The 21237-nt window shown below is 58.7% G+C and overlaps 12 protein-coding genes across 12 annotated transcripts; 5 read left to right on the plus strand and 7 right to left on the minus strand.

Moving 5' to 3' along the window:
• Positions 1 to 119: 119 nt before the first annotated feature.
• Positions 120 to 1568, plus strand: HRG_03224 (triose-phosphate transporter family domain-containing protein; the record flags this gene model as incomplete). The annotated part of the gene is made up of 5 exons (XM_044861695.1): positions 120 to 265; positions 319 to 386; positions 460 to 465; positions 515 to 1140; positions 1203 to 1568. The coding sequence occupies 5 exons, from the start codon at positions 120 to 122 to the stop codon at positions 1566 to 1568; spliced, it is 1212 nt and encodes a 403-aa protein (XP_044722721.1).
• Positions 1569 to 1944: 376 nt separating this feature from the next.
• Positions 1945 to 4271, minus strand: HRG_03225 (COMPASS (Complex proteins associated with set1p) component shg1 domain-containing protein; the record flags this gene model as incomplete). Its single annotated transcript, XM_044861696.1, has 4 exons — positions 1945 to 2246; positions 2315 to 2559; positions 2836 to 4013; positions 4074 to 4271. The coding sequence occupies 4 exons, from the start codon at positions 4269 to 4271 to the stop codon at positions 1945 to 1947; spliced, it is 1923 nt and encodes a 640-aa protein (XP_044722722.1).
• Positions 4272 to 4981: 710 nt separating this feature from the next.
• HRG_03226 (uncharacterized protein) lies at positions 4982 to 6559 on the minus strand (the record flags this gene model as incomplete). The annotated part of the gene is made up of 4 exons (XM_044861697.1): positions 4982 to 5089; positions 5162 to 5579; positions 5634 to 6106; positions 6158 to 6559. The coding sequence occupies 4 exons, from the start codon at positions 6557 to 6559 to the stop codon at positions 4982 to 4984; spliced, it is 1401 nt and encodes a 466-aa protein (XP_044722723.1).
• Positions 6560 to 6936: 377 nt separating this feature from the next.
• On the plus strand, positions 6937 to 7563 carry HRG_03227 (2Fe-2S iron-sulfur cluster binding domain-containing protein; the record flags this gene model as incomplete). Its single annotated transcript, XM_044861698.1, has 2 exons — positions 6937 to 7163; positions 7221 to 7563. The coding sequence occupies 2 exons, from the start codon at positions 6937 to 6939 to the stop codon at positions 7561 to 7563; spliced, it is 570 nt and encodes a 189-aa protein (XP_044722724.1).
• Positions 7564 to 7766: 203 nt separating this feature from the next.
• Positions 7767 to 8663, minus strand: HRG_03228 (rrp15p domain-containing protein; the record flags this gene model as incomplete). The annotated part of the gene is made up of 1 exon (XM_044861699.1): positions 7767 to 8663. The coding sequence occupies one exon, from the start codon at positions 8661 to 8663 to the stop codon at positions 7767 to 7769; it is 897 nt and encodes a 298-aa protein (XP_044722725.1).
• A 525-nt stretch (positions 8664 to 9188) lies between these two features.
• HRG_03229 (phoD-like phosphatase domain-containing protein) lies at positions 9189 to 11243 on the minus strand (the record flags this gene model as incomplete). The annotated part of the gene is made up of 6 exons (XM_044861700.1): positions 9189 to 9381; positions 9444 to 9718; positions 9761 to 9857; positions 9921 to 11047; positions 11106 to 11111; positions 11169 to 11243. The coding sequence occupies 6 exons, from the start codon at positions 11241 to 11243 to the stop codon at positions 9189 to 9191; spliced, it is 1773 nt and encodes a 590-aa protein (XP_044722726.1).
• A 463-nt stretch (positions 11244 to 11706) lies between these two features.
• HRG_03230 (emp24/gp25L/p24 family/GOLD domain-containing protein) lies at positions 11707 to 12546 on the plus strand (the record flags this gene model as incomplete). The annotated part of the gene is made up of 4 exons (XM_044861701.1): positions 11707 to 11868; positions 11931 to 12119; positions 12181 to 12450; positions 12523 to 12546. The coding sequence occupies 4 exons, from the start codon at positions 11707 to 11709 to the stop codon at positions 12544 to 12546; spliced, it is 645 nt and encodes a 214-aa protein (XP_044722727.1).
• Positions 12547 to 13130: 584 nt separating this feature from the next.
• Positions 13131 to 14955, plus strand: HRG_03231 (SKIP/SNW domain-containing protein; the record flags this gene model as incomplete). The annotated part of the gene is made up of 4 exons (XM_044861702.1): positions 13131 to 13230; positions 13285 to 14230; positions 14276 to 14705; positions 14785 to 14955. 4 exons carry the CDS (start codon positions 13131 to 13133, stop codon positions 14953 to 14955), a joined length of 1647 nt encoding a protein of 548 aa, XP_044722728.1.
• A 731-nt stretch (positions 14956 to 15686) lies between these two features.
• On the plus strand, positions 15687 to 17107 carry HRG_03232 (putative glycosidase C21B10.07; the record flags this gene model as incomplete). The annotated part of the gene is made up of 5 exons (XM_044861703.1): positions 15687 to 15960; positions 16037 to 16090; positions 16152 to 16198; positions 16260 to 16929; positions 17001 to 17107. The coding sequence occupies 5 exons, from the start codon at positions 15687 to 15689 to the stop codon at positions 17105 to 17107; spliced, it is 1152 nt and encodes a 383-aa protein (XP_044722729.1).
• Positions 17108 to 17597: 490 nt separating this feature from the next.
• Positions 17598 to 18400, minus strand: HRG_03233 (tim17/Tim22/Tim23/Pmp24 family domain-containing protein; the record flags this gene model as incomplete). Its single annotated transcript, XM_044861704.1, has 3 exons — positions 17598 to 17948; positions 18103 to 18198; positions 18317 to 18400. The coding sequence occupies 3 exons, from the start codon at positions 18398 to 18400 to the stop codon at positions 17598 to 17600; spliced, it is 531 nt and encodes a 176-aa protein (XP_044722730.1).
• Positions 18401 to 19161: 761 nt separating this feature from the next.
• Positions 19162 to 19981, minus strand: HRG_03234 (uncharacterized protein; the record flags this gene model as incomplete). Its single annotated transcript, XM_044861705.1, has 3 exons — positions 19162 to 19610; positions 19670 to 19753; positions 19804 to 19981. The coding sequence occupies 3 exons, from the start codon at positions 19979 to 19981 to the stop codon at positions 19162 to 19164; spliced, it is 711 nt and encodes a 236-aa protein (XP_044722731.1).
• Positions 19982 to 20418: 437 nt separating this feature from the next.
• HRG_03235 (mitochondrial PGP phosphatase domain-containing protein) lies at positions 20419 to 21179 on the minus strand (the record flags this gene model as incomplete). The annotated part of the gene is made up of 3 exons (XM_044861706.1): positions 20419 to 20505; positions 20564 to 20902; positions 20958 to 21179. 3 exons carry the CDS (start codon positions 21177 to 21179, stop codon positions 20419 to 20421), a joined length of 648 nt encoding a protein of 215 aa, XP_044722732.1.
• Positions 21180 to 21237: the final 58 nt, after the last annotated feature.

Consider the following 21237-nt stretch of genomic DNA (forward strand, 5'->3'; position numbering starts at 1 on the left):
GCCGACTCTCGCCGACACACGCCGACACACCGCTGCATGACCGCGCGCTCGGCGCCCGCCCCGGCCCTTTGGCTTCTCACCATCGCCTCGACGGGCGGCGCGCCCTCGTCTAGATGACCATGTCGTCCAAGTCGCCCGCCTCGTCACCCGCCCTGTCCCACTCGTCGACGGCAACCTTCGTCGTGGCCGACGAGGAGGCTGCCGTGGGCAAGCTGGCCCCCATGTCGCCGCCCTCAAAGGGCCTGCATCCGGTCCTGCACATTGCGTATGCCGTCTGCCTCAACTCCTCCGTGCGCTCCTGGACTGACGGCCCAACAGCACCTGGATCTTCTTTTCCAACATTACCATCCTCTTCAACAAATGGATACTCGACACTGCTGGCTTTAGTAAGGACCCCCGGTGTCATTCATTGCTCCAGAGGATAAGAACAGCTGCTGACCTCCATGTGCCTTGCTCTAGGATACCGTACGTCTCTACCACATCACCGCCATGTCCGCTGCTAACCTCTCCCCAGCCGTCCTCCTCACCTGCTGGCACCTCGTCTTCTCCGCCATGGCCACCCAGATCCTCTCCCGCACCACCTCGCTCCTCGACTCGCGCCACCGCATCCCGATGACCCCCCGCCTCTACCTGCGCACCATCTGCCCCATCGGCCTCTTCTACTCGGGCTCCCTCGTCTGCTCAAACCTCGTCTATCTCTACCTCTCCGTCGCCTTCATCCAGATGCTCAAGTCGGCTGCCCCCGTCGCTGTCCTCTTCGCCTCGTGGGCCTGGGGCGTCGCAGACCCCAGCCTGGCCTCCTTTCTCAACATTCTCGTCATCGTCGCCGGCGTCGCCCTCGCCTCCTTTGGCGAGATTCAGTTTTCCCTCATCGGCTTTCTGTATCAGATTGGCGGCATCGCCTTTGAGGCCGTCAGGATCGTCATGATTCAGGTCATGTTGAGTGTCGAGGGGCTCAGGATGGATCCCCTCGTTGGCCTCTACTACTATGCCCCCGTCTGCGCCGCCATGAACCTCCTCGTCGCCCTCTTTACCGAGATTCCCCGCTTCCACTGGGACGACTTGACCCGCGTCGGCTTTGGCCTTCTCTTTGTCAACGCCCTCGTTGCGTTTTTGCTCAACATCGCCAGCGTCTTTTTGGTACTCCCCACCCTCTCTACTCGTCTTCCACGCGACAGCCTCGCTAACCGCCTCCCACCCAGATCGGCAAAACGTCCGGCCTCGTCATGACCCTCACCGGCATCTTCAAAAACATCCTTCTCATTGTCGTCTCCATCGTTATCTGGCAGACGGAAATCACCCTCCTCCAGGGCGTCGGCTACACCATTGCCCTCGCCGGTCTCACCTACTATTCGGTCGGCCACGACCAGCTCGCCCGCTCCGCCCACGCCGCTCTCGCTTACGCCGCCGCCGCCGTCAGCCCCTCATCCTCGTCCGCCCTGCAGGTCCGCAGGATCGTGCTCCTCGCCATCTTTGCCCTGAGCAGCTTGCTCGTCATCATGCTGACTATGCGGCGCTACGACGCCAGGACTGTCTATTCGCCTCCTACGGTTATTGGGACCGAGTGAAGACGGATACATGATGAAGAATGTGCTCCCAATTTACTAGAAAAAAAAGTTGAAACCAAGATCCACTTAGGCGCACTCCTGGCAGTACTTCGCAGATGAGCTCTCATCAAACTTCGCATCGCGACGCTTTGCTCCGTGATGTGAGTTCGTAGATTCACTTTTCGACTCTCCACGTCTCGCAGCCCCTGAAACAAGTCGCATCAGCCCAGCCAACCTCGGCATATCTCTTCATGGAGATAGCCAATCAACTAATCAAACACGGGTATCTTCTGTGCCCTACGTTTCCTTTCAACTCCATGACCACTCGACTCATCCACCCTGCCGTCCCCTCGCGCCGACGAGAACAACTCCACCAGCCGGCCCGCCCGCCGCTCCGTCAGCGACTCCTGGTCCGACGGCGGCTGCGGCTGCCATGTCGTCGCTCCCGCCGAGGCGAGTGGCTGCGGTCTCGTCTGCTTTTCGCCTCCCGGTCCCGGTCCCGGTCCCGGTCCCTGTCCCTGTGTCTATCCCTGTCCCGGCTCCGGTCTCGGTTTCGGTCCCGGTCACGTCCCTGGCTCCGACCCCGATCCCGATCCCGATCCCGGTCTACATCCCTGTCCCTCTCCCGCTCTCGGTCGCGAGCTCTGCCCCCGTCGCGACTGCGGCTGCGAGATCGACTTCTCCGCCGCTCGTCACGGCCTTCGAGGACGCGGGCGTTAGCGTCTCGCCCACAGGAAAAGCGTCGCACAAGCTAGAGTTCGTCTTACCGCTGGGCTTATCGTCCACCCCGGGCACTGGCAGACCCTTCTCCCGGGCGTCCTTCTGCGCCGCTAGGTAGGCCTTGGCCTCCTTCTCTCGTTTCTTGACCTCCTCTCGTTTCCATTCCTCCAGTTCGTCCTTGGCCGCCGACGCCGGCCTTGCCGCCGACGTGTTGGGGCGCGATCGCGAGCGGCTCCTCCGCGCTCGTTCGCGGCCCGTGTCCCGGTCCCGGTCCCGGTCCCGCTCACGTTCCCTGTCGCGGACGCGTTCCCGGCTCCGCCGACGTGGCGATAACCGCGTGGTCCCTCTAGGATCGTAATGGTCAGCACCTGCCCGCCGACTGTCTCGAGACCGACTGCGATCTCTTCTGCTGCGAGAGCGGCTTCTTTTACGTCTGTCGGATCGATGATCTCTGTCCCGGCTACGCTGTCGCCTGTCACTTCTGACATGGGATCGGCTTCGGTCTCGTCGCCTGGACCGACTCCTTCGTGAGTGTTCGCGCTTGGCTCGAGAGCGACTTCCATCGTACCGGTCATCCCTCCGTCGAGAACGACTCCTCTCCCGCCTCGGCCTGGATCGGCTGCGTGCCCGTCTGTCTCCATCGCGAGATCGGCTGCGGTCCCGCCTCGGAGAATAAGATCGTCGGTCGCGATGACGGCGGTCGCTGGGCTCTTGGACCCGGCTTTGATTCCCAGGCCGCTTCCTGTCCTTGTCACGAGCGCGCGAAGCACTTCTACTACTTCGCCCGTTATCTCGCGTTCCAGGTGGCTTGGAGTCGGCCGGGTTCTTTGAATCCCTGCGATCACCAGACTTCCGAGAATCGGCAACCTTGGGCGAGTCCCTTCGAATGGGATTGATGGCAGAAGTAGGTCCGGCTCTCCTCGGTGGCGGTGCCAGAGCGGAATCGACCTCTAGCTCGGGTTGCGCGCGAGCAGCCTTACTACTCTCGCGAAGAAGATCGGCTAGGGCCTCCTGTTCCAGCCTCTCATTTTCCTCCTTGGTGAGGCGTTCCTTGAGTTCCTCAGACGTAGCGTCAGTGTCCTTGGGACGGGCGTCTCGGTCACGATCGCGCGTTTGGCCCCGGTCTCGACTCCGATCCCGCTCGCGTTCTCGATTCCTGTTTCGGTCTCGGTCACGATCGCGCTCGCGGTCACGCTCACGATCACGTCGCTCGCGCTCCTTGTGCCTGTCCTCGCGCTCCTTATCGCGCTGCTTCTCTCGTTCCTCCCTTTCCTTTTCTCTCAGTTTTCTTCTCTCGTCGCGCTCCGCTTGCCGCTTCAGCTCAGCTTGTTCGCGCTCTCGCTCTTCTCTGCGCCGTTCTTCTTTGGCAATCCGCCGCTTCTCCTCTTCAATGGCAGCTTCTTTCTGCTTCAGCTCTTCTCGGAGTCGCTCGCGTTCAGCCTTTCTCGCTTGGGTATCCGCAGCATATTGGTCGTCTGTTTTCGACCCGCGGATTCTCTCGGCCTCGGCGGCTTCGTCACCAATCTCAGCACGGCGGATCTCGCGAATGCGTGCTTCGATGGCGCCGTCGTCGATGAGCTGTCCAATGACCTCTTCCGCCTTCTGGTAGACGCCGGAGCGCTCCAGGGCGCCATCGATGAGCGCTGCGGCCTTGCGTCGATCCAGCGTGAGAAGCTGCCGGGGGTTTCGCTCCACTTCCTGCTCGGCAACCGCGAGAATGGCCTTGGTGACCTGAGCCTCGTAATCCTAATGGGAGATGATTAGCTTCGGTGCTGCAGGAGGCATGCCTTTGCAGAGAAAACGTACGCTGGCCTCAAACTTGTCCCACACTTGCTTGCGAATCGAATCGTACGCGCCCTCCTTCTTGAAACTGTGGGCAAGCGACTCAATGGCCGCACGGGTCGCCGATGGCAAGGGTAGATCGGAGGCTTTGAGCTTGCGTGGAGCTGGGGGGCCAGGGCCCGTTTCAGCAGCTTCGTCGGGTTCTTGTGCGGGAGCAGCCATGGTGAGAGGGCGCCGCTGCCGGACAAGTGCTCGTGCGTGCTATGTTACGTGCGAGGCGCAGGTGTTGATGGCATGCACGATACTTTACCTGAGCATCTCAGGCAGCTCGAGTGGTCCGCGGCATCGAAGTGTGGCGGAGTGAAGAATCTGAGATGCAGCTTTGCAGCTGCTGCTCAGCGGCAGAAGACGAAGGTTGTGGGTGTGTCACTTGGGGGAAGCCTCGCCCGCCAGCTGCCAGTTACGGGGCACGAAGTACGTACCTGCATCATTCAGGCTGCCAACGCCAACGCACGTGACCGCACTCCCGGGTCGCATCACTGACTCCCTGTCTGCCACTTTCGTCACTTCATCACTGAGCCCTGTGCAGGTGCTTGTGACGTGCAGACTGGCCCGCCACAATGACACACACACCGATAGGAATGGACGAATGGAAGAAAGGCCTATGCGTGTTGAGGGGAACAGTGTCAGACGCTTGGGCTGCAAGTGCTCCGTCTGTTACTGCATGCCTGGGCTGCAACAGGATAGACCGCTGAGCGGCTTGAGCTACTTGATGGCCCTGTCGAAAGCAACTCTCCGCATTACATCCATCAGCCCAGAGAATCCATCATGGATATCATAACCCACCCTCATCGTAGAGCGGAGAGGCCCCAATCCGTAAAACGCCTTGCCGTACAAGTGAATCCCTCGGGCCGAGCACCCAAGCCCCCAGTCTAGAACTCGCCCTCGCCGCCATTCCCAACTACGCTGGCCGTCCAGAGGCCGACAAGCCCCCACCAGTTGACCTTCCATCCCCTCCAGAGACCCTCCATCCCCTGGCCCTTTCTGTGCGTTGGCTGCAGCGCTCTGGCGCCTGCCCGCCCCTTTCTTGCCGCCGCCTGCTTGGGCGGCACCTCTCGCGTCCCCTCCTCGGACGCGATATGATACAAGGTGCCGAATATGCCATTGTAGCGTCCGACGGGGACAATGGTCTCCATATTCTGCCCCTTTGCGCTAAAGGCCCGAACGTATGTTTGGCCCGAGAGCACCGCCATCTGGCCGCGGCGAAGCACCGTCTCGATGGGCAGCTTGATGAGGATCGCGGCCGACGAAGCGCAAAATTTTGTCACGGAAAAGGTCATTGGTGAGACTTGACTATCAATCATGAATCGAGTCCGGAGCAGCAGCGGCGTGGAAAGCGTGAGAAGCGGATGTATAAGCGAGTTCAAAATGGTTGGGATCGCAATCGAAGAGGGGCACAAATAGGAGGGGAGAGCCCGGAGAGAAGCCAGCGTTCGTCGCTGCCCGCTGTTGCCGGGAGTCATGATGAGCCTGTGATTGTCAGTTTTTGCCCACCATGGACTCAGGCGATCCACGAGACATTACCTCGTGCGCACCAGGTCTAGAGGTGACAAGAGCACTCCGGTTGCAACAGCTGCGGTTCCCGCGACGAAAAGCGACGCCCATGGATATGGAGAGGCAATGTCGACAAGACGGTCAATGTCTTCCTTGACGCCCAAGTCTGGGACATTGAGTATAGCGCTCAAGAAGCTTCTCGACCAATTCTCCAGGAGTGACTGCAGCACGGTGTAGAGGAAGGTTGCGTTGGAGCCCTTCCACACACCCCAAGCTCCGTCTTTCTGCCATAGCTGCCCAATTACCTCGAGCACAGAGTCCGGTCGCCGTAGATGCAGATGGTGTTCCGACGTCGCAGGCTGCTTGGCTCGTTGCGGCGATCGGGTAGGCGACGCCGCGCGGCCGGCACGAGCGGATCGGCTTCTGTATAACGGCGTTGGGGTATCGGGGGCTGTAGAGGTAAAATAGGAGATTTCGTCGCCTTCTGAATCCGAGTCCTGGTTCTGCATGGACCATCAACTCATGAGCACTAGCAAAGCCGCAGATGGACTCACGTCGTGTGCAGAGACGCCGCGACTCGACGTCTGTCCCCTCAGCGTGTTTGCTTTCAGGGGCGACTCGTGTGCCACATTATCGCCTTGGTCCTTGGCCTGGAGGATGGTCTTTGCCACCTCAAAGGGCTGGGCCATCAGCACGGAAGCGTACTTCCATATCAGTTCGTCGACGAGCTCCTTGATGTTCTGGCCCAAGGATGGCGACGATTCGCCTATGTAGTCCTTGTAGTCTATATCGGCAAAGACATGGCGGGCCCGCGAAGCGTATCCGGCGTCGGCAGTCGCATTTCTCCCGGCAAATGGCTTTGCGCTCGCCGCGGGGACGGCATCTGCGGCGTCGCCAATGGTTGGCGGTATGTAGTAGGGCCTCAGGGGGTTGACTCCCTCTCTGTGCGTCGACATGATGGGCGATGCAGATGTAAACTCATCGGAGTTGTTTGTCTCGTCGAGCGAGGAAATGAAGGCATGCAATGCGCATGAGAGAAGTCGTCGCGTCAACAAGCCGGCTCGGAGCTAAGGCGGCCCACGGCGAATGGATTTCCCGGCTGATAAACCACTTATCGGAGCTCCGTTTCTAAGCAGCTTTTCTGCCATTGCTCGCCAGACAGACCCTCAGGTCCCCCCGAGAGCTTACGATGCGCCGACGGCCGAGGTGATTTGTACGGCTTCGACTGGCTCTGTAGCGGATTCTCATTCATTCGCGGTCGTGCGACAAGGACGCCTTCGACAACGGCGATTGTCTTGCTTCGGTTCACACTAGTTGCAGTCACAGATTCCCCATGTCCATCCCAAGGACAGTCAATCTGGCCATCGCGGCCTGTCGGCGGATACCGCCGGGACGCACGAACTCTGCGACGGGGTTGATCACATCACGATTCAAGGAGCATTATCTGTCCAAGGCCCTGCTATCAGTCGTGGCGCCCGTGCCAGTCGCATCCCGCCGTCGCTTCACCACAACAGCGCCACGGCGTCATGGGCACATCGAGCCGCCCAAGCCCGGCCAAGAGTAGGTGTCGTCATGTCCCCCCTGCGCAATTGCTCGCAGCTAACCAAAGGAACACAGACTGTACGTCACCTTCATTGAAAAGGACGGCCAAGAGCACAAGTTTGCGGTATCAGAGGGCGACAATCTGCTCGACATTGCGCAGGCCAACGACCTAGAAATGGAGGGCGCATGCGGAGGATCCTGCGCCTGCTCAACTTGCCATGTCATTATCACCGACGAGAGCTACTACGACAAAATGCCCGAGCCCGAAGACGACGAGAACGACATGCTGGACCTGGCATTTGGATTGACCGAGACGAGCCGGCTGGGCTGCCAGGTCAAGATGAAGAAAGAACTGGACGGCCTGGTCGTCAAGTTGCCTTCGATGACGAGGAACATGCAGGCGAGCGACTTTCAATAACCACATGAACGCCTTTACAGCCTTGTCCAACGTACTCAATCTGTTATAGTATAAGCGCGCATGTATGCAAATCAGGGGGTCCATGTATGAATCACGGGAGGGAGCGCTATCAGGGGGTATCTCGGATGCATTTGTAGGCGACAAGACTCTGATGATTGCTTCACTCACTCCCTCTCACGAATGCCCCCAACTCGGCAAACCTCTTACGCCTCCTCTAGCGCGCCCTTCTTCAAGCCACCGCCTCCAGAAGCGATCAGGTCGAGAAAGCCCTTTTTACTGAGCTCATTGACCTTTTCCTCCCGACGGTTGCTGCCAATGACTCCAGTCTTTTTGACATCCCTCTCAGCCTCGGCGGCCTTGACCTGTGCCGCCCTCACGGCATTGAACATTTTAATAACGCCGCGTTTCGCCACCTCTCGTAGTTTCCGCTCCGTCTGCAGGACCTGGGCCGTCGATGCCTCGGGGTCTCCGGTCACGTCGCTATTGGTAGCCAAGAGCACGTCCTTGACGCGGCCCTTTTCCAGAGCCCTCCTCTTCTGCTCCTTGAGATGCCGCCGAGCCTTTGCTTCCAATGCGCCATCTACGGCTGCTTTGGAGGCCTCGTGCGCTTCCGCGCTCCGGGCCAGTACGGGATCCGACCTTTTCGACGACGATAGCTTGGTGGACAGAATCTTGGAAAGAGAATTCGCAAAGGCGCCTGGGTCGTTTCGCTTGGATTTCGGTTTGCTATGGGCCTGGTCATTCTCGTCGAGGTCATCGTCGTCTTCGTCCTCGTCGTCTTCGTCATCTTCGTCACCAGCGTCCGGCCTTCTTTTCGCCGGCGCTTGGGTGCTCTTGGACTTTGGTCTCGTCTTCACGGCCTTTCTAGAATCGGATGCGCCTTGGTCGGAGCTTGAAGAATCGTCGTCGGCACCAGCGGCATCTTCGACAGTTGCATTGTGAATGTCATCGTCCGAGTCGAGCAGATTGACAGCGTCAAATTGTTGTTGGTCTTGCTCGCTCTCGGCGTCGCTGTGGTATTCCTTTTGCCGCTTCTGCTTTTTCGATGGGCGTTGTAGCCGGCCGTCCAAGGGCCGCTTCTTGTGTGCGTGTCCAGCCATCCAAACGGCCGTGTGCGTGTGCGTGTCCAAGCAATCAATCTGGCGGTCTTGGAGAAACTGGACGAGGCTTGGAATTCTGCCGGGCAGTTTTTTCCGACATCGAGGGGCAGGGTCAAGGCGGTGTAGGCGCTGGACTGAGGCAGTGGAGCGCGCGCGCCGACTAGCGGCTTTTCAGCCAAGACCTTGCTTGGTACGTACCCACCCGTATTCGTAGGCTTCCCCCTATCGGTGTACAGGTAGGCCGTCACGACATCGCTCCATCGAACGCCCGTGGCCGAACCTACAATGTACAACAATCTCTTCAAGCGGCTACGCAAATACGTTGAAGTACGCTATCAATGGCCATGCAAACATCTCTTTCGAGCCACCTGGCAACTTGAGATGAAACATGGCCTCAGAACACCGTCAAGACCACATCGTTTGTATTGCTGCTCTTCTGTTGGATCCAGCCACTGCACAGCTACAACCCCCGATATCTTGCCTCTTGGTCCAGATGCACTGCGCTCCTCAGCTAGTCACATTCTATCATGAGCCAAAGAGCCCGATCTTATCCCAGAAAGACCCGCCAGAGCTGAAGCCTGCGACTACAGGGGCCTCGACAAGCTCCGTGCGCCACTGCTCCTGGCCATCAATGAAGAGGCGGTATTCCAGCGTGCTTCCACTAGCAATCTGCTCCATGGTAAATGTTCCAAACTTTGACGTGCCGGAAGGGATGTATCTAGAAATTGAACGTCAGCAACTGCTCTTCGGTTGATGCAGGAAGCCATCACAAATCCCTACTTGAGCATGATATCCTCTTCATCCTGTTGCTTGTAAGTGGGGATAGGCGATGCAAACTGGTTCAGCGGGCTCGTAGAGAACTCGAACGCAGCCGCAGTCTCTGGCCATCGAGACTCGGGCGGAGGCGGAAACTTGGTGGCTGCGAATTCGTGTCGGTCGCCCGAGAGGATGACCACGGTGGTGCCGCGCGCGCCAGCTTCCCACATGGCTTCCAGGATTCTTTTCCGCTCGACGAGGAATCCGCCCCAGGTGTCCTTGACGTTGACAGGCCAGTTCTTGGTAAACGGCACAGACGACGCGACAAATTTCCACTTCACCCCCTTGGGCTCCGGTCGTGCCAACCAGGCCAGGAAATCCGTCAGCTGTTCCTCGCCGAGCATCGTCTTCTCCAACTCGTCAAAAGGCTTGCTGTTGCTGGAGCGATAGCTGCGGGTGTCTAGCATGAAGAAGCTGGCAGGTCCTTGGACAAACTCGTACCAGGTTGCCCCGGTACGTCGCTGATTCTTGCTGCCGGCCTTGAGGGCGACAGGAGGGTTGACATCAGCTTGATAAATGTGCCAAGGGTCAACAGCTGCTTTGTAGACACCCGTGGAATTGGACGACCAGTCATTGGAAATCTCATGGTCGTCGAGGACGTGTATCCAGCTGAGGTTTTGGCCTACGGGAGCCCAATCGGGAGAGGCGTAAACCTGGCGATACTGCATTCGATATTCCTCAGCCGATTTTCCAAATCGCTCCGGAACGTCAACATAGATAAAGTCTCCCAAAAACAACATGAACTGAGCTCCGAGGTCAGGGAGTTTCGTCGCCAAGTGACGCAGGCCGGGAATGGCGAGTGCGTGGTCAAGCGGATTATACGGGAAACGAGGCAAGATACACGAGGTCGAGATGAAGGTGAATTTTCCGTCGTTGTACTTGGGCATGGAGCCTGGGTTGGGCGGAGAAAGGAATTCTCCCGTGTGGTTGTTTGAAGTCCTCCACTCGTATCGCCGTTGCTCAGAAAGCATCAGGGGAACCAGGATCGTGGCCGTAAAGTCTGTAGTGTTTGAAGTCCACCGCACCCCCCCGGCGGTCTGCCACAACGGATTGTCGAAAGGAGGCTGGGGTTCCTTGATGCGGATGTCCAGAGTGACGGGCATCTTGGCTTGATCGGGTTCTCGAATCAAAAACTTGGCCTCGGTTGAATCGACGTATCCGAGACGGACGAATGATAGATCTTGAGCTTGGTGGTACCATCGTGATCGATATAGAGCGTCAATAGTCAATCCGACGAGAAGCACGTTGATGAGAAATGTCATGGCAGAGAGTATCGGCCGCCCGGCACCCGGCGCGCCGTATAAAAGTATCCTCCATGGACTTGTGGTCTTTTCAGCCAGAATGATTCTCTCCTTGACGGCAACCTCTTCGGTAACCGTCTCCGGTTCAGGCTCGAGGGCAACGCCATCTTCTGTTAACAGCGGAGTCTCAGAGGAGACCTTAGTTTCCTTGACGGCCACCTGGACCCGGTCGTCGACGACCTCGAGCTCAGGTTTGGCGAAACAGCTGGCGAGGAAGGCTGGCGCGTGGATCGCAAACAGGGCAAACGTGATGGAGGGGAAATGGGCCTGGGAGCTAGTTAGAGAGCGTCGGCTCGGGCACCGATGATTGCATCGGCAGGCTTACAGGAAACTAATAGCACATCAGTCAAGAGTCATTTAGAATAGCGGTTGATAATGGGAGACGAACGAGGCGAAAGAAAATGATGGAAGATATCCTCAAGGCGACTGAGGCCACCGTTGCAACCACATTTTGGAGCGCCATAGAGGGTCCCAATGGCGGACAATTCCGTCTGGTCTTGTTTAGCTTCCAGGCAAACTGGCCGTAAGATCCGTGCAAAGACGAGCAAGACGTAGAAGAAGGTCAAACGAGGCGGGAAAGCAGAGACGGAAGCGGGCAAAGGAAAGTCGAGACATACGAGGATGGTGATGGCGTATTGGAGCAGGCGAAACCGCGCTGCATCTCGTCGGCAGCGATCGACGTCACTAACTACTCCGTACCGATTTCTGGGACGCGTCGTGGCGCAGCCATGCAGGCTGTGGCTTGACCCCCAAGTAAGTAAGACCAGGGGGTCGGCCGGGGTGAAATTCCGGGCCGAAGCTCTTCGTGGCCCCTACGGAGTAGAGCTCCCGAAGTTGCGCTGCAGCCAACATCACAATCCAACTGGCGACACATTGCCCGACCTGCCCTTGCAGCAGCACGCGACAAGGCACATACAAACGACGCAATGAGATTGCCTACGATAGCAGCGGGCGTCGTCGCCTGCATGGCCATGGTCGCCAGCGCCGCCGCTGCCACGGCGTTGACCTACAAGCTGGTCGCAGGCGAGAAGGCCTGCTTCTACACGGAAACGACGAGGGACAACGAGAAGGTGGCATTTTACTTTGCTGTGGGTAGCCCCATGCGCTGGGACGGTTGGCGACAGAGGCCTGACGTTTCTTGGTGTCACAGGTTCAATCAGGCGGCTCTTTCGACGTCGACTATGCTGTCGAGGGACCGGGCTCCCGCGTCATTCTCCAAGGCGAGAAGGAGCGCCAAGGCGACTTTGTCTTTACGGCGCAACACATTGGCGAATACTCATTTTGCTTCGACAATGAAATGAGCACCTTTACCGACAAGCTTGTCGACTTCGAGATTTCGGTGAGCTGGCTCTTTGATCTTGTCGCGGGCGCAAGAGCCTAGCTAAACATTAATGCCACAGAGCGAGCACGAGACGCGATCTGCGCAGCTGCCGTCCAAGCAGGGCACCTCGCCTGAGCAGACATCGGTCCTGGAAGAGTCCATCTTTAAGATTTCTGGGCAGCTATCGACCATCTCGCGAAGTCAAAAATACTTTCGAACTCGCGAGAACCGTAACTTTAGCACTGTCAACAGCACGGAGAAGCGTATTGTCAACTTTAGCATGATCCAAATTGGGCTCATTGTGTGCATGGGCGCTCTGCAGGTGTTTGTGGTCAGGTTCTTTTTCCAGGTAGGCCCTCCTCGAGGTCCTCGGCCAGTCGCGCTCTTCACTAATTCTTCTTCTCTCCTCTTTTCACTCTAGGGCGCACGCAAAGGCTACGTATGAACGCTTTCAATGGCTTGGTCAGGTATCGGCGGGATGCAAGCGACGAGGCAAGGGAAAGAGGGACAAGACAGGGGTGACGTGGTCGTGGCAGGTGTCAATATACAGCGAAAGGATCATCGATCAATCTTGGGCCAAAGATTCCATGAAGTCAATGAAGTTGCAAGGCTGGGACTTGTCCATCCTCAGACGGCGCAAGTTTGCTCTTAAAGACATACCTCTGGTGTGAGGCAGCTTGATCTCCCTTTCTTCATCCTCTTATTTTGCCTTCCTTCGCCGTTTCCTCGCGAGGGACTGACGAGTCGATTGTGTCACAGGCACCTGCTCCTATGCAAAAATCCGAGATGAATTCTCAGTATAGACCCTGAAGACGAAGCTGCTTATTGTTCAAAATACCCAACTGGTAAGTTGAACGAAGTCGTGGTATATGACTGCTGTCATTCTGTCGAATTGGTTGGCGCAGGGACGCGGCTAAGCCACACTGTTGATGCCCCAGCCACACTTGGGAAATATTTACCTGCGCTATTGGTTCTCGGCACTTTGGCCTGCTTCCATCAACCACCACCACACCCCGTTTTGAATGCGAAATGACCTCGATCACCGCCTCTCTCCAGGCCTCGCTGCCCAAACCAAAGTATACGGGCGAAGATGAGGAAGAGGCCTCGCGGTCCCTGCACCGCGGCCCCCGTATCGTCGGCGCCGGGCAGCTCGACGAGACGCAAATCGTGCTGAAGCGGGCAGGGCCCCCGCCCTATGGCCAACGATCAGGCTGGCGACCACGGTCGCAGGAAGACTTTGGCGATGGGGGCGCGTTTCCAGAGGTTCCCGTGGCCCAGTATCCGCTAGACATGGGCAAAAAGAGTGCCTCGACGACCAACGCCTTGGCCATCCAGGTTGATGCCGAGGGCAAAGTCAAGTACGATGCCATCGCACGCCAAGGCCACGGCGACGGCCGCATCATACATACCTCGTTCAAGGAGCTCATACCGCTGCGCCAACGCGCTGACGCCGGCGAGATCGACTTGTCACGTCCCGACAAGGACGCGGTAGCGGCAACGACCGAGAAGACCAAGAACGCCCTCGCGGTCCTGGTCAGTGGAGCCGTCGCATCGCAAAAGCCCAAGAATGTCAACGTTGGACAACGGAAAGACCCTACATTTGTGCGATACACGCCGGCAAATCAGATGGGGGACAACTCGAGGAAGCAGGACCGCATCATGAAGATTGTCGAGCGGCAAAGAGATCCGATGGAGCCCCCCAAGTTCAAGCACAAGAAGATTCCTCGAGGCCCACCCTCCCCCCCGCCTCCTGTTATGCACTCGCCCCCTCGAAAACTTACAGCCGAGGACCAAGAAATGTGGAAGATCCCGCCGCCCGTCTCCAACTGGAAGAACCCCAAGGGTTTCACGGTGCCTTTGGACAAGCGCCTGGCCGCGGACGGACGCGGACTGCAGGATATCGCCATCAACGACAAGCATGCCCAGTTTGCCGAGGCCGTCAAAATGGCAGAACGACACGCGCGCGAGGAAGTGCAGCAGCGAGCCATGATGCAGCAGAGACTGGCGGAGAAGGAGAAGGCGCAAAAGGAGGACAACCTTCGATCTCTGGCACAAAAGGCACGAGAGGAGCGCGCTGGGGCAAGTCGTGGTCGCCGGGACTCGAGGACCTCGCGGGATTCGCGATCACGGTCACGGTCTGGCAGCTACAGCCAGTCCGGATCCGGGTCCGACAGCGAGAGTTCAGATGTCCGAGAGCGAGAAAAGGCCAGACGGGAGCGCAGGAAGGAGGAAGAGAGGAAGCTGCGGCAAAATCGCATGGGCGCAGAACGCCGGATACAAGTCATGGCTCGGGAGCAGAACCGAGACATTTCCGAGAGGATTGCCCTGGGGCTAGCAAAGCCGACACAGGCAAAGGAGACCATGTACGATTCGCGGCTATTCAACCAGTCAAGCGGATTCGACAGCGGGTTCAACGAGGACAACCCATTCGATAAGCCTCTCTTTGCAGCCCAGGAGGCCATCAGCAGCATCTACCGGCCGCGGGCGAACTTGGAGGAGGACGAGGCCGAAGCTGGTGAGCAGGAAATGGCAAAGATTCAAAAGGTTAGCCGGTTTGGGGAGGCATTGGGCAAGGGGACGTTTAAGGGGGCGGCCGAGGTCGAGGTTAGTCTTGCTTTCTTTGTTTCTGTGATTCTTCAGCTGGAACTTGTGCACGCCATGGATGCTAACAAGCCAACCAAAGGCGCGTGAGGGTCCCGTCCAGTTTGAAAAAGAGACTGCGGATCCTTTCAACGTGGACAAGTTCCTGTCCGAGGTGGACCAGAGCTCGTCGTCGAAGCGCGGGTACGGACTGCAGGAGGAAGGAGATCGGCAATCCAAGCGTCCACGAGTGGAGGACGACGACGATGGCTGACGACGAGACTACCGGATGGTCGACGGCGGGGCGTCTGGGGCAAGCGAGGAGAGTTTACTCGGGCACGGCGAGGCGGGATGCGGCCGGGCAGCATCATGAGGCGTAGCACAGCCCGATGAGGCACAGGAGGCAATGGAAGCTTGGCACGAGTGCTGCCCCAGGCCACAGGACTGTCACCGCTTTGCGATCTTTGTCGTGTCGATAAAGTGACTGGACCACGAAAATGATGCGCTGCGCAAACGGGCTTCCCGCGACCAATCTGGCCAGGATGCCGACGGCGGATGCGGTCGCCCGGCTCTGTTGGTCTGTCGCCGGTGAGCAATGCTTCTTCTCCTGCATCTGCAGACACGCACGTCGTCCACCTAGCGTGTCATTCGTGTCAGCGACGGACCAATCGAGGGTTTCGGGCCGAGGGGGCGGATCGACTGCCACCCCCCTATGCATGTCTTGCAGCTGCCGCGCGGCGACCCGGCAGGCTCGATACGAGCATGTCTGGCCACTGGAACCCGCCGCCACAGGAAAAGAGACATGGACGTTGTTACATCGGAAGAGGAGAGAGAGAGAGAGAGAGAGAGCTCCAATGACTTGTCCCTTTGTGCTGGCCCAACGCGGAGCCTCCTGTTGTCACGTCACCCGCTGCATCTTCTCATCAGGGGATCCCGCCTCCCAGAAAGGATCGACGACTCGCAACCCCGAATAATCCAGCCGGGCGTCTTACTGGAGCCATCTAGATGGAGAGAACGCGGCACGCCGGGCACAAGTCGGCGGCGGACTCGACTCTGCCGTACGACGACATTGTCTTTTCGCGCGGCGGGCGCGGCGTCCGCCAGGCTCGCACGAGCATACCCTGGTGGAATCCGCGGTACTGGCGCAAGAGGGCCTGGGTCGGGCTCGGCATCGTCGTCGCCGTCGTCGTCATCGTCATCGTCGCCGTGGCCGTGGTCGTGTCCAAGAAGAATGCTTATCCAGACTATGCGCCCCTTGCTTATGGCCTGAGTGATACGTGTAAGTGGGAGACTGCCTCCGTGCCCGTCTCTACTTTAGAACCGAGGGCTGATGGGCGGGCTCCTCGCCACGATAGACGGAGGAGAGACCTTTTTTGACCAGTTCAACTACTTTACTGGCTACGATCCTGGTGAGACGTCGACCAACTCCGTAATGTCGGGCGCAGCCAGAGCTGACTGCGTGCTGTGTAGCCCAAGGCTTCGTCCATTATGTGCCTCGGCCACAGGCCCAGCAGCTGGTAAGATATCAACCGTCTTCTGAACTGCCCTTTATCTAACCGCACGGCTCGTCTCGCCCAGAACCTCACGTACGCCTCGGCCGAAGCAGCCGTCGTCAGAGTCGACACGAGCGTCGGCCCGCAATCAGACCCCAACGCCTCCACAGGGCGCTTCTCGGTCCGCCTCGAGTCGAGAAAGACCTACAACCAGGGCCTCTTCGTCTTCGACGTCAAGCACACGCCCTACGCGTGCGGCGCCTGGCCCGCCCTCTGGCTGACGGACCCGTCGCACTGGCCCGAGCACGGCGAGATGGACGTCATGGAGTCGGTCAACCACGGCGCCGGCGGCAACCTAATGACGCTACACACCACGGCTGGCTGCTCCATGGGCGTGCGGAGGAAGATGACGGGCCGGGCGCAGACCAACGACTGCGACCACGCCAAGGACCAGAACGCGGGTTGCGGCGTCGCGGGCGGCGACGGGTCCTTTGGCGCGGCCCTCAACGCCCAGGGCGGCGGCGTCGTGGCCGTCGAGTGGCGCGAGGCTGGCATTCGCATGTGGCAGTTTGCTCGTCGCGCTGTCCCCGACGACGTGGTCCGCAAGAGGCCCGACCCGGCGCGCTGGGGCACTGCGGCGGCAGACTTTCCGAATACCAACTGCGCCGTCGGCTCGCTCTTTAGGAACAACTCCATTGTCGTCAACATTGACCTCTGCGGCGACATGGTCAACGCCGGCTGGGAACAGTCGGGATGTAAGTCTCGTCTTCCCATGGCACGTCCGGCTCATGCCCGAGTTCTCTCAACTAACGGCGACGACCCTCAGGTCCCGGCAAGTGTACCGATGTCGTGGCGAACCGGCCCGACCTATTTCAGACTGCGTTTTGGGAATTTGGCAGGTTTGAAGTGTACCAGCCATTATCATCACGATGAGCACTTCAGGGGCCGCGGCAGAGATGGCGGAAAGGAGGGAGGCACAAGTACTGCGCGGTGCCTGCAGGGTGCGTCTTTTTATGACAGGGCTGGGCGGTAATACTGTGTATCGACCCTTGGGTAACGAATATCTTGATGGAAGCATGGCGCTGGGAAACTTATGGTGGCAAAATAATGGCATATTGGAGTGGACCGAGAGCATGGATGGCGAAGATGACTTTTTCGCTATATCGTTCCATCATGTTTCTTGCTTTTAAATCATACATGGGCCGCCGCTCCCTCAGCCCAGGGTATTGTACATGACTCTTCTTATGCTAGACCTGTTCGTCCTGTCTGTGAAGACAAGGCAAAGCGGAGAGTTGCCGTCATCTCCAAACGCCGGATGATGAAATGCCTTCTATAAACCGTCCCGGAACGCCCTTGAAACGAAGCTTGACCCACGATTGAAGAAACCAAATCAACCCCCCTTTTCAAACCGCAACAAGCCCCCTCACTCGTCCTTGGGCTGCCTCATCCATGCGTCAATGGCGGCGCTAAATGCGGCAAAGGCGACGCAGCCGCCGGCCATGGCCTGGGGCCCCGCGTTGCGGGCAAGGATGCCGCCGGTGAGGCAGCCGGCGGCAACGCCGTTGCCGAGGTCGTTTGTGGCGCGCAGGCCCTCGATGCCGCACTCGATGCCGGAGAAGAGGGCGCCGACCTTGCCGAAGTTCTTGGCCATGGAGAAGGAGCGCGTGCCCATGTCCTTGAAGCCGAGCTTGAGCTGCTGGCGGAGGGGCAGGGCCGACATGTTTTGGCCGGCGGCGTTGGTTATGGGGCTGCCGAAGGGGGTGTCGTAGGACATCTATCCGTAGGCGGGGGGTGGTTAGAAGAGGAGGACTGCCGTGAGATGACGTTTCTCTCCTCCTTCCTTATCCCTTGCCCCTCGTGTCTGTCATTCTCTTCTGACGACCGTTGGGCAAGGTTGAGGGAGGAGTCGGGGCCGAGGCGGAACGTACCGAAGCCATGAACATGCCAAAGAGACCACCCATGCCAAAGCCCATGACGCCGGACATGACTGATTTGCCGAAGCACGACTCCATGGCGGCTTGCACCTGTGATGGGGTCGGGAAGCGGTTAGTTAACATTGCACGCGTGACGGTAGCTAGGCTTGCCAAGCAATTTGCAGAGCAAGGGGGAAAGAGAGTCCCCCATCGCATTGGAGAGACGCACCGCTCTGACGTTCGGGTCCTGTGAGCCGCCGGCGGCTTGCGGCGCGGCGCCTCCCGTCGGCGCACCACCTGACGGGAAGTTCATGCTGTCGGCGGTATCTTCGTCGTCGTTGTCGTCGGGGTGGTGGTGATAATAGCTTTGAGTTGCCGGGGCCCAGGTGCAGGTGCGGATCGAGACCTTGCGCGAGAGCTGGGTAGAGTTCAGAGGATGAAATATTTCTGCCCCTCTTGACCGCCTCGGGCGGGTGCGCCAGCTGACGGCCCCACCATTTTCTCCTGTCCGGTGTCCGAGGCCCCACCACGGCCCGCTCTGCTCACGCCAAGCGAACTTTGTGCCTGCGTACCGGTACATGTTACGCGTACTCGGTGCTTGGTACCGGGACGGCCATTGTCTTGCACGAACCAAAGGAACTTAACTGAAGCGCCACGCAAATGCAACTCCCCTTGGCTCCCAAGAACAGCAACTTGCTCTGCGGCGGGCACATGCATCCGAGTCTCGCGGCTGCAATTCCAGTTCGGGGACGTGCATGATACCTAGGCAGATACGGACTACGCCTCATCTAAGCCTCCGGCGCTGATTCGTGTGCGACCTCAGCGATCAACGACAGAATACATGTCTAGCAAGCCTTCTTCTCTCTGGCAAGGCTGGTTTTACACCCGTAAATATGATAAGCTCGTTCCCTTCGCCGCAAGGATATCGTCCAAAAGCAAGCCATTGCTACACCTCATTCGTCTTTTCCGCCCGAATGCTGGACCAAACTTGTACAGCGCCAGCGCTGGGCCGCAGAGTCCGTCAATAGCAGGCATTCATAAGACGGAACCAGCATGCGACCAGGAAGAAGCACATCATTCGGCCCGCCCCATGGCATTTGCAGCAGTGCCGTCGCTCCCATCGCCTGCTATGTTGGCGAGCGCGGCAGGCGAGCCGTCGTAGCTGGAAGGCGAAGCTGCCGACACGTAGCCCGAGTCCCCGGTGCTAACCCAAGGAGCTCCAAAGACCTGTGGTACGGCAGGCAAGCCGTGGTAGAAGTGGCCGCCGTAATAGCCGTTGGCGGAGCCTGGCAGCTGGTATGCCAAAGGACGATGCACCTCTCCGAGCTCGTGCGGACTGCCGTTGATGCTGTTGTTCGTCTGAGTGTCGCGAGCGACAGGCTGATCGGCTCGCAGATGTGCTTGACCATCGGGATTCTCGGGCGACTTGTTCGCTGGCTTGGGGGAACCGATCCCTTTGGCGGCTCGTCGGGAGCGTGTCTTGTGCTCCGCCGCGATGCCATAAACGTCCTTGCCATTCTCCTCTATTGTCATCTTGTCAGTGCAGCTCGAGCGGCTACTCTCATTTCCAGAAACAGCGTACTCAGGTGCTTCTTGTGCTCAGCAACCAGGTCAGCTGCTCGCGGCGACTCATGCCCAGTAGTGATGTTCTGGAAATAGTGTTCGACTGGACAGTGTCAGCAACGTGGTACACCTGGCGAGCTCACGAGCGCATACAGAGCATCAACTTGGTGTAATTTCGACGGGCCTTTTTGCCGAAGTGCCTCTGCATAATGAGGGCACTCTGCTCCCAGTCAACGACTTTGCCAGTCCGGGCGGCGGCCTTGGGAGACATGGGCACGATGGTGCGCCAAAAGTACAACTCCTCCTCTCTTGACCAAGTCTTGCCGCCCATCTTGTCGGGTCGATGGCCCAAGATGACGAGGCGAGCGGACTGGGGACGAGTGGAGTGAGCTATGAGGGTTACAAGCAGGGCGTGTAGTTGAACGTTTCTCGACTGCTCGGGTCCGGTCTTTGATGCTGCCGCTTCTCTCCCTGGATGTGACCGGTGCGCAGCGGGGGAGCGAGGCGAAAATGGGGAGGGAGAAGAACAATGAAGAGGGCGGTGAGGTTTAAATAGGTAGATTCGAGGTTCAACACTTGACACGGGTGAATCAGCTGCCAGCGAGTGTGGCATGACCTCCCAGGTGCCAAAGACGCAGCCAGGGAAATGCAGTATGCGTGCCACGTTGACCGGTGTCGGAGCCTAGTTCATGATTCACGCCCTGATAAGGGCCTCAGGTTCGCTCGCTAAGCTCTTCATCTCACTGGCCGCAACAGAGCCGATTAGGTTCATGCCTTGGAGGGCGTTTGAGGCACTGGAGCCTGCACTCCGCGGGAAACCAGGAAGTTGGCCAGGTTCCGCTCCATCCTGGAAAACTGCGTCACGTTAGGGACGACGGAGGTTTTACGCAACCGAAGATGGCGGGCCACTCACGAGGCTCTTTTGCCTCAGGGGCACCACGCCGTCTCTGACCCAGAACCCCCATGCGCCCATCATATTGGCCAGCATGACATCCGTCATCAGACGGTCGCCCACTACGGCCACGTGGGAAGGATCAGTTACGCCCGTCTCGGGATGCTGCCTGAAGTAGGCCATGATTTCAGAGCCGCAGCCCGGCTTCTTGGCCGAGTGCGGGAGAACGACGACTCCAGTGTTCTTCTCTACCTCTGCCGCCTGCTTCAGCTCATGGTCCCAGCTGGAAGCGCCTGCGGTATTGGACACGACGAGCAGGCGCCGGCCCGGATAGGCCTTTTTGAGCTCCTCAAAGTGTTGCTGCGAGGCGGTCAGTGGATCGGGTTAGAAGCGTCCGTCGCGAAAGTGGGTGTACTTTGTATGGTCCGTAGACCTCCTTTGCGTCGGGATAGGCAAAGCAGTCGTCCTTGTCGAGGACAACCGCCTTGACGCTGGCTTTGTGCCCGTTTTTCTGCAAGCCCCGGTCCAGGGGGATGGGCAGGTCGTTAAAGGTGGATACGGAGTAGTGAGGAAGACACAGGCTAGGCTTGAGCAGGAGCCGCGAGACATTGAGCGAGGCCGAGATGTTGAAACTCATGGTGCCGTAGACTGTGGCCTGCAAGCGTCGACAAGTCTTTGTCCACTGTTCTGATGCG

This window comes from Hirsutella rhossiliensis, assembly GCF_020360975.1.
Source record: "Hirsutella rhossiliensis strain HR02 chromosome Unknown scaffold00003, whole genome shotgun sequence".
Lineage (NCBI taxonomy): Eukaryota > Fungi > Ascomycota > Sordariomycetes > Hypocreales > Ophiocordycipitaceae > Hirsutella > Hirsutella rhossiliensis.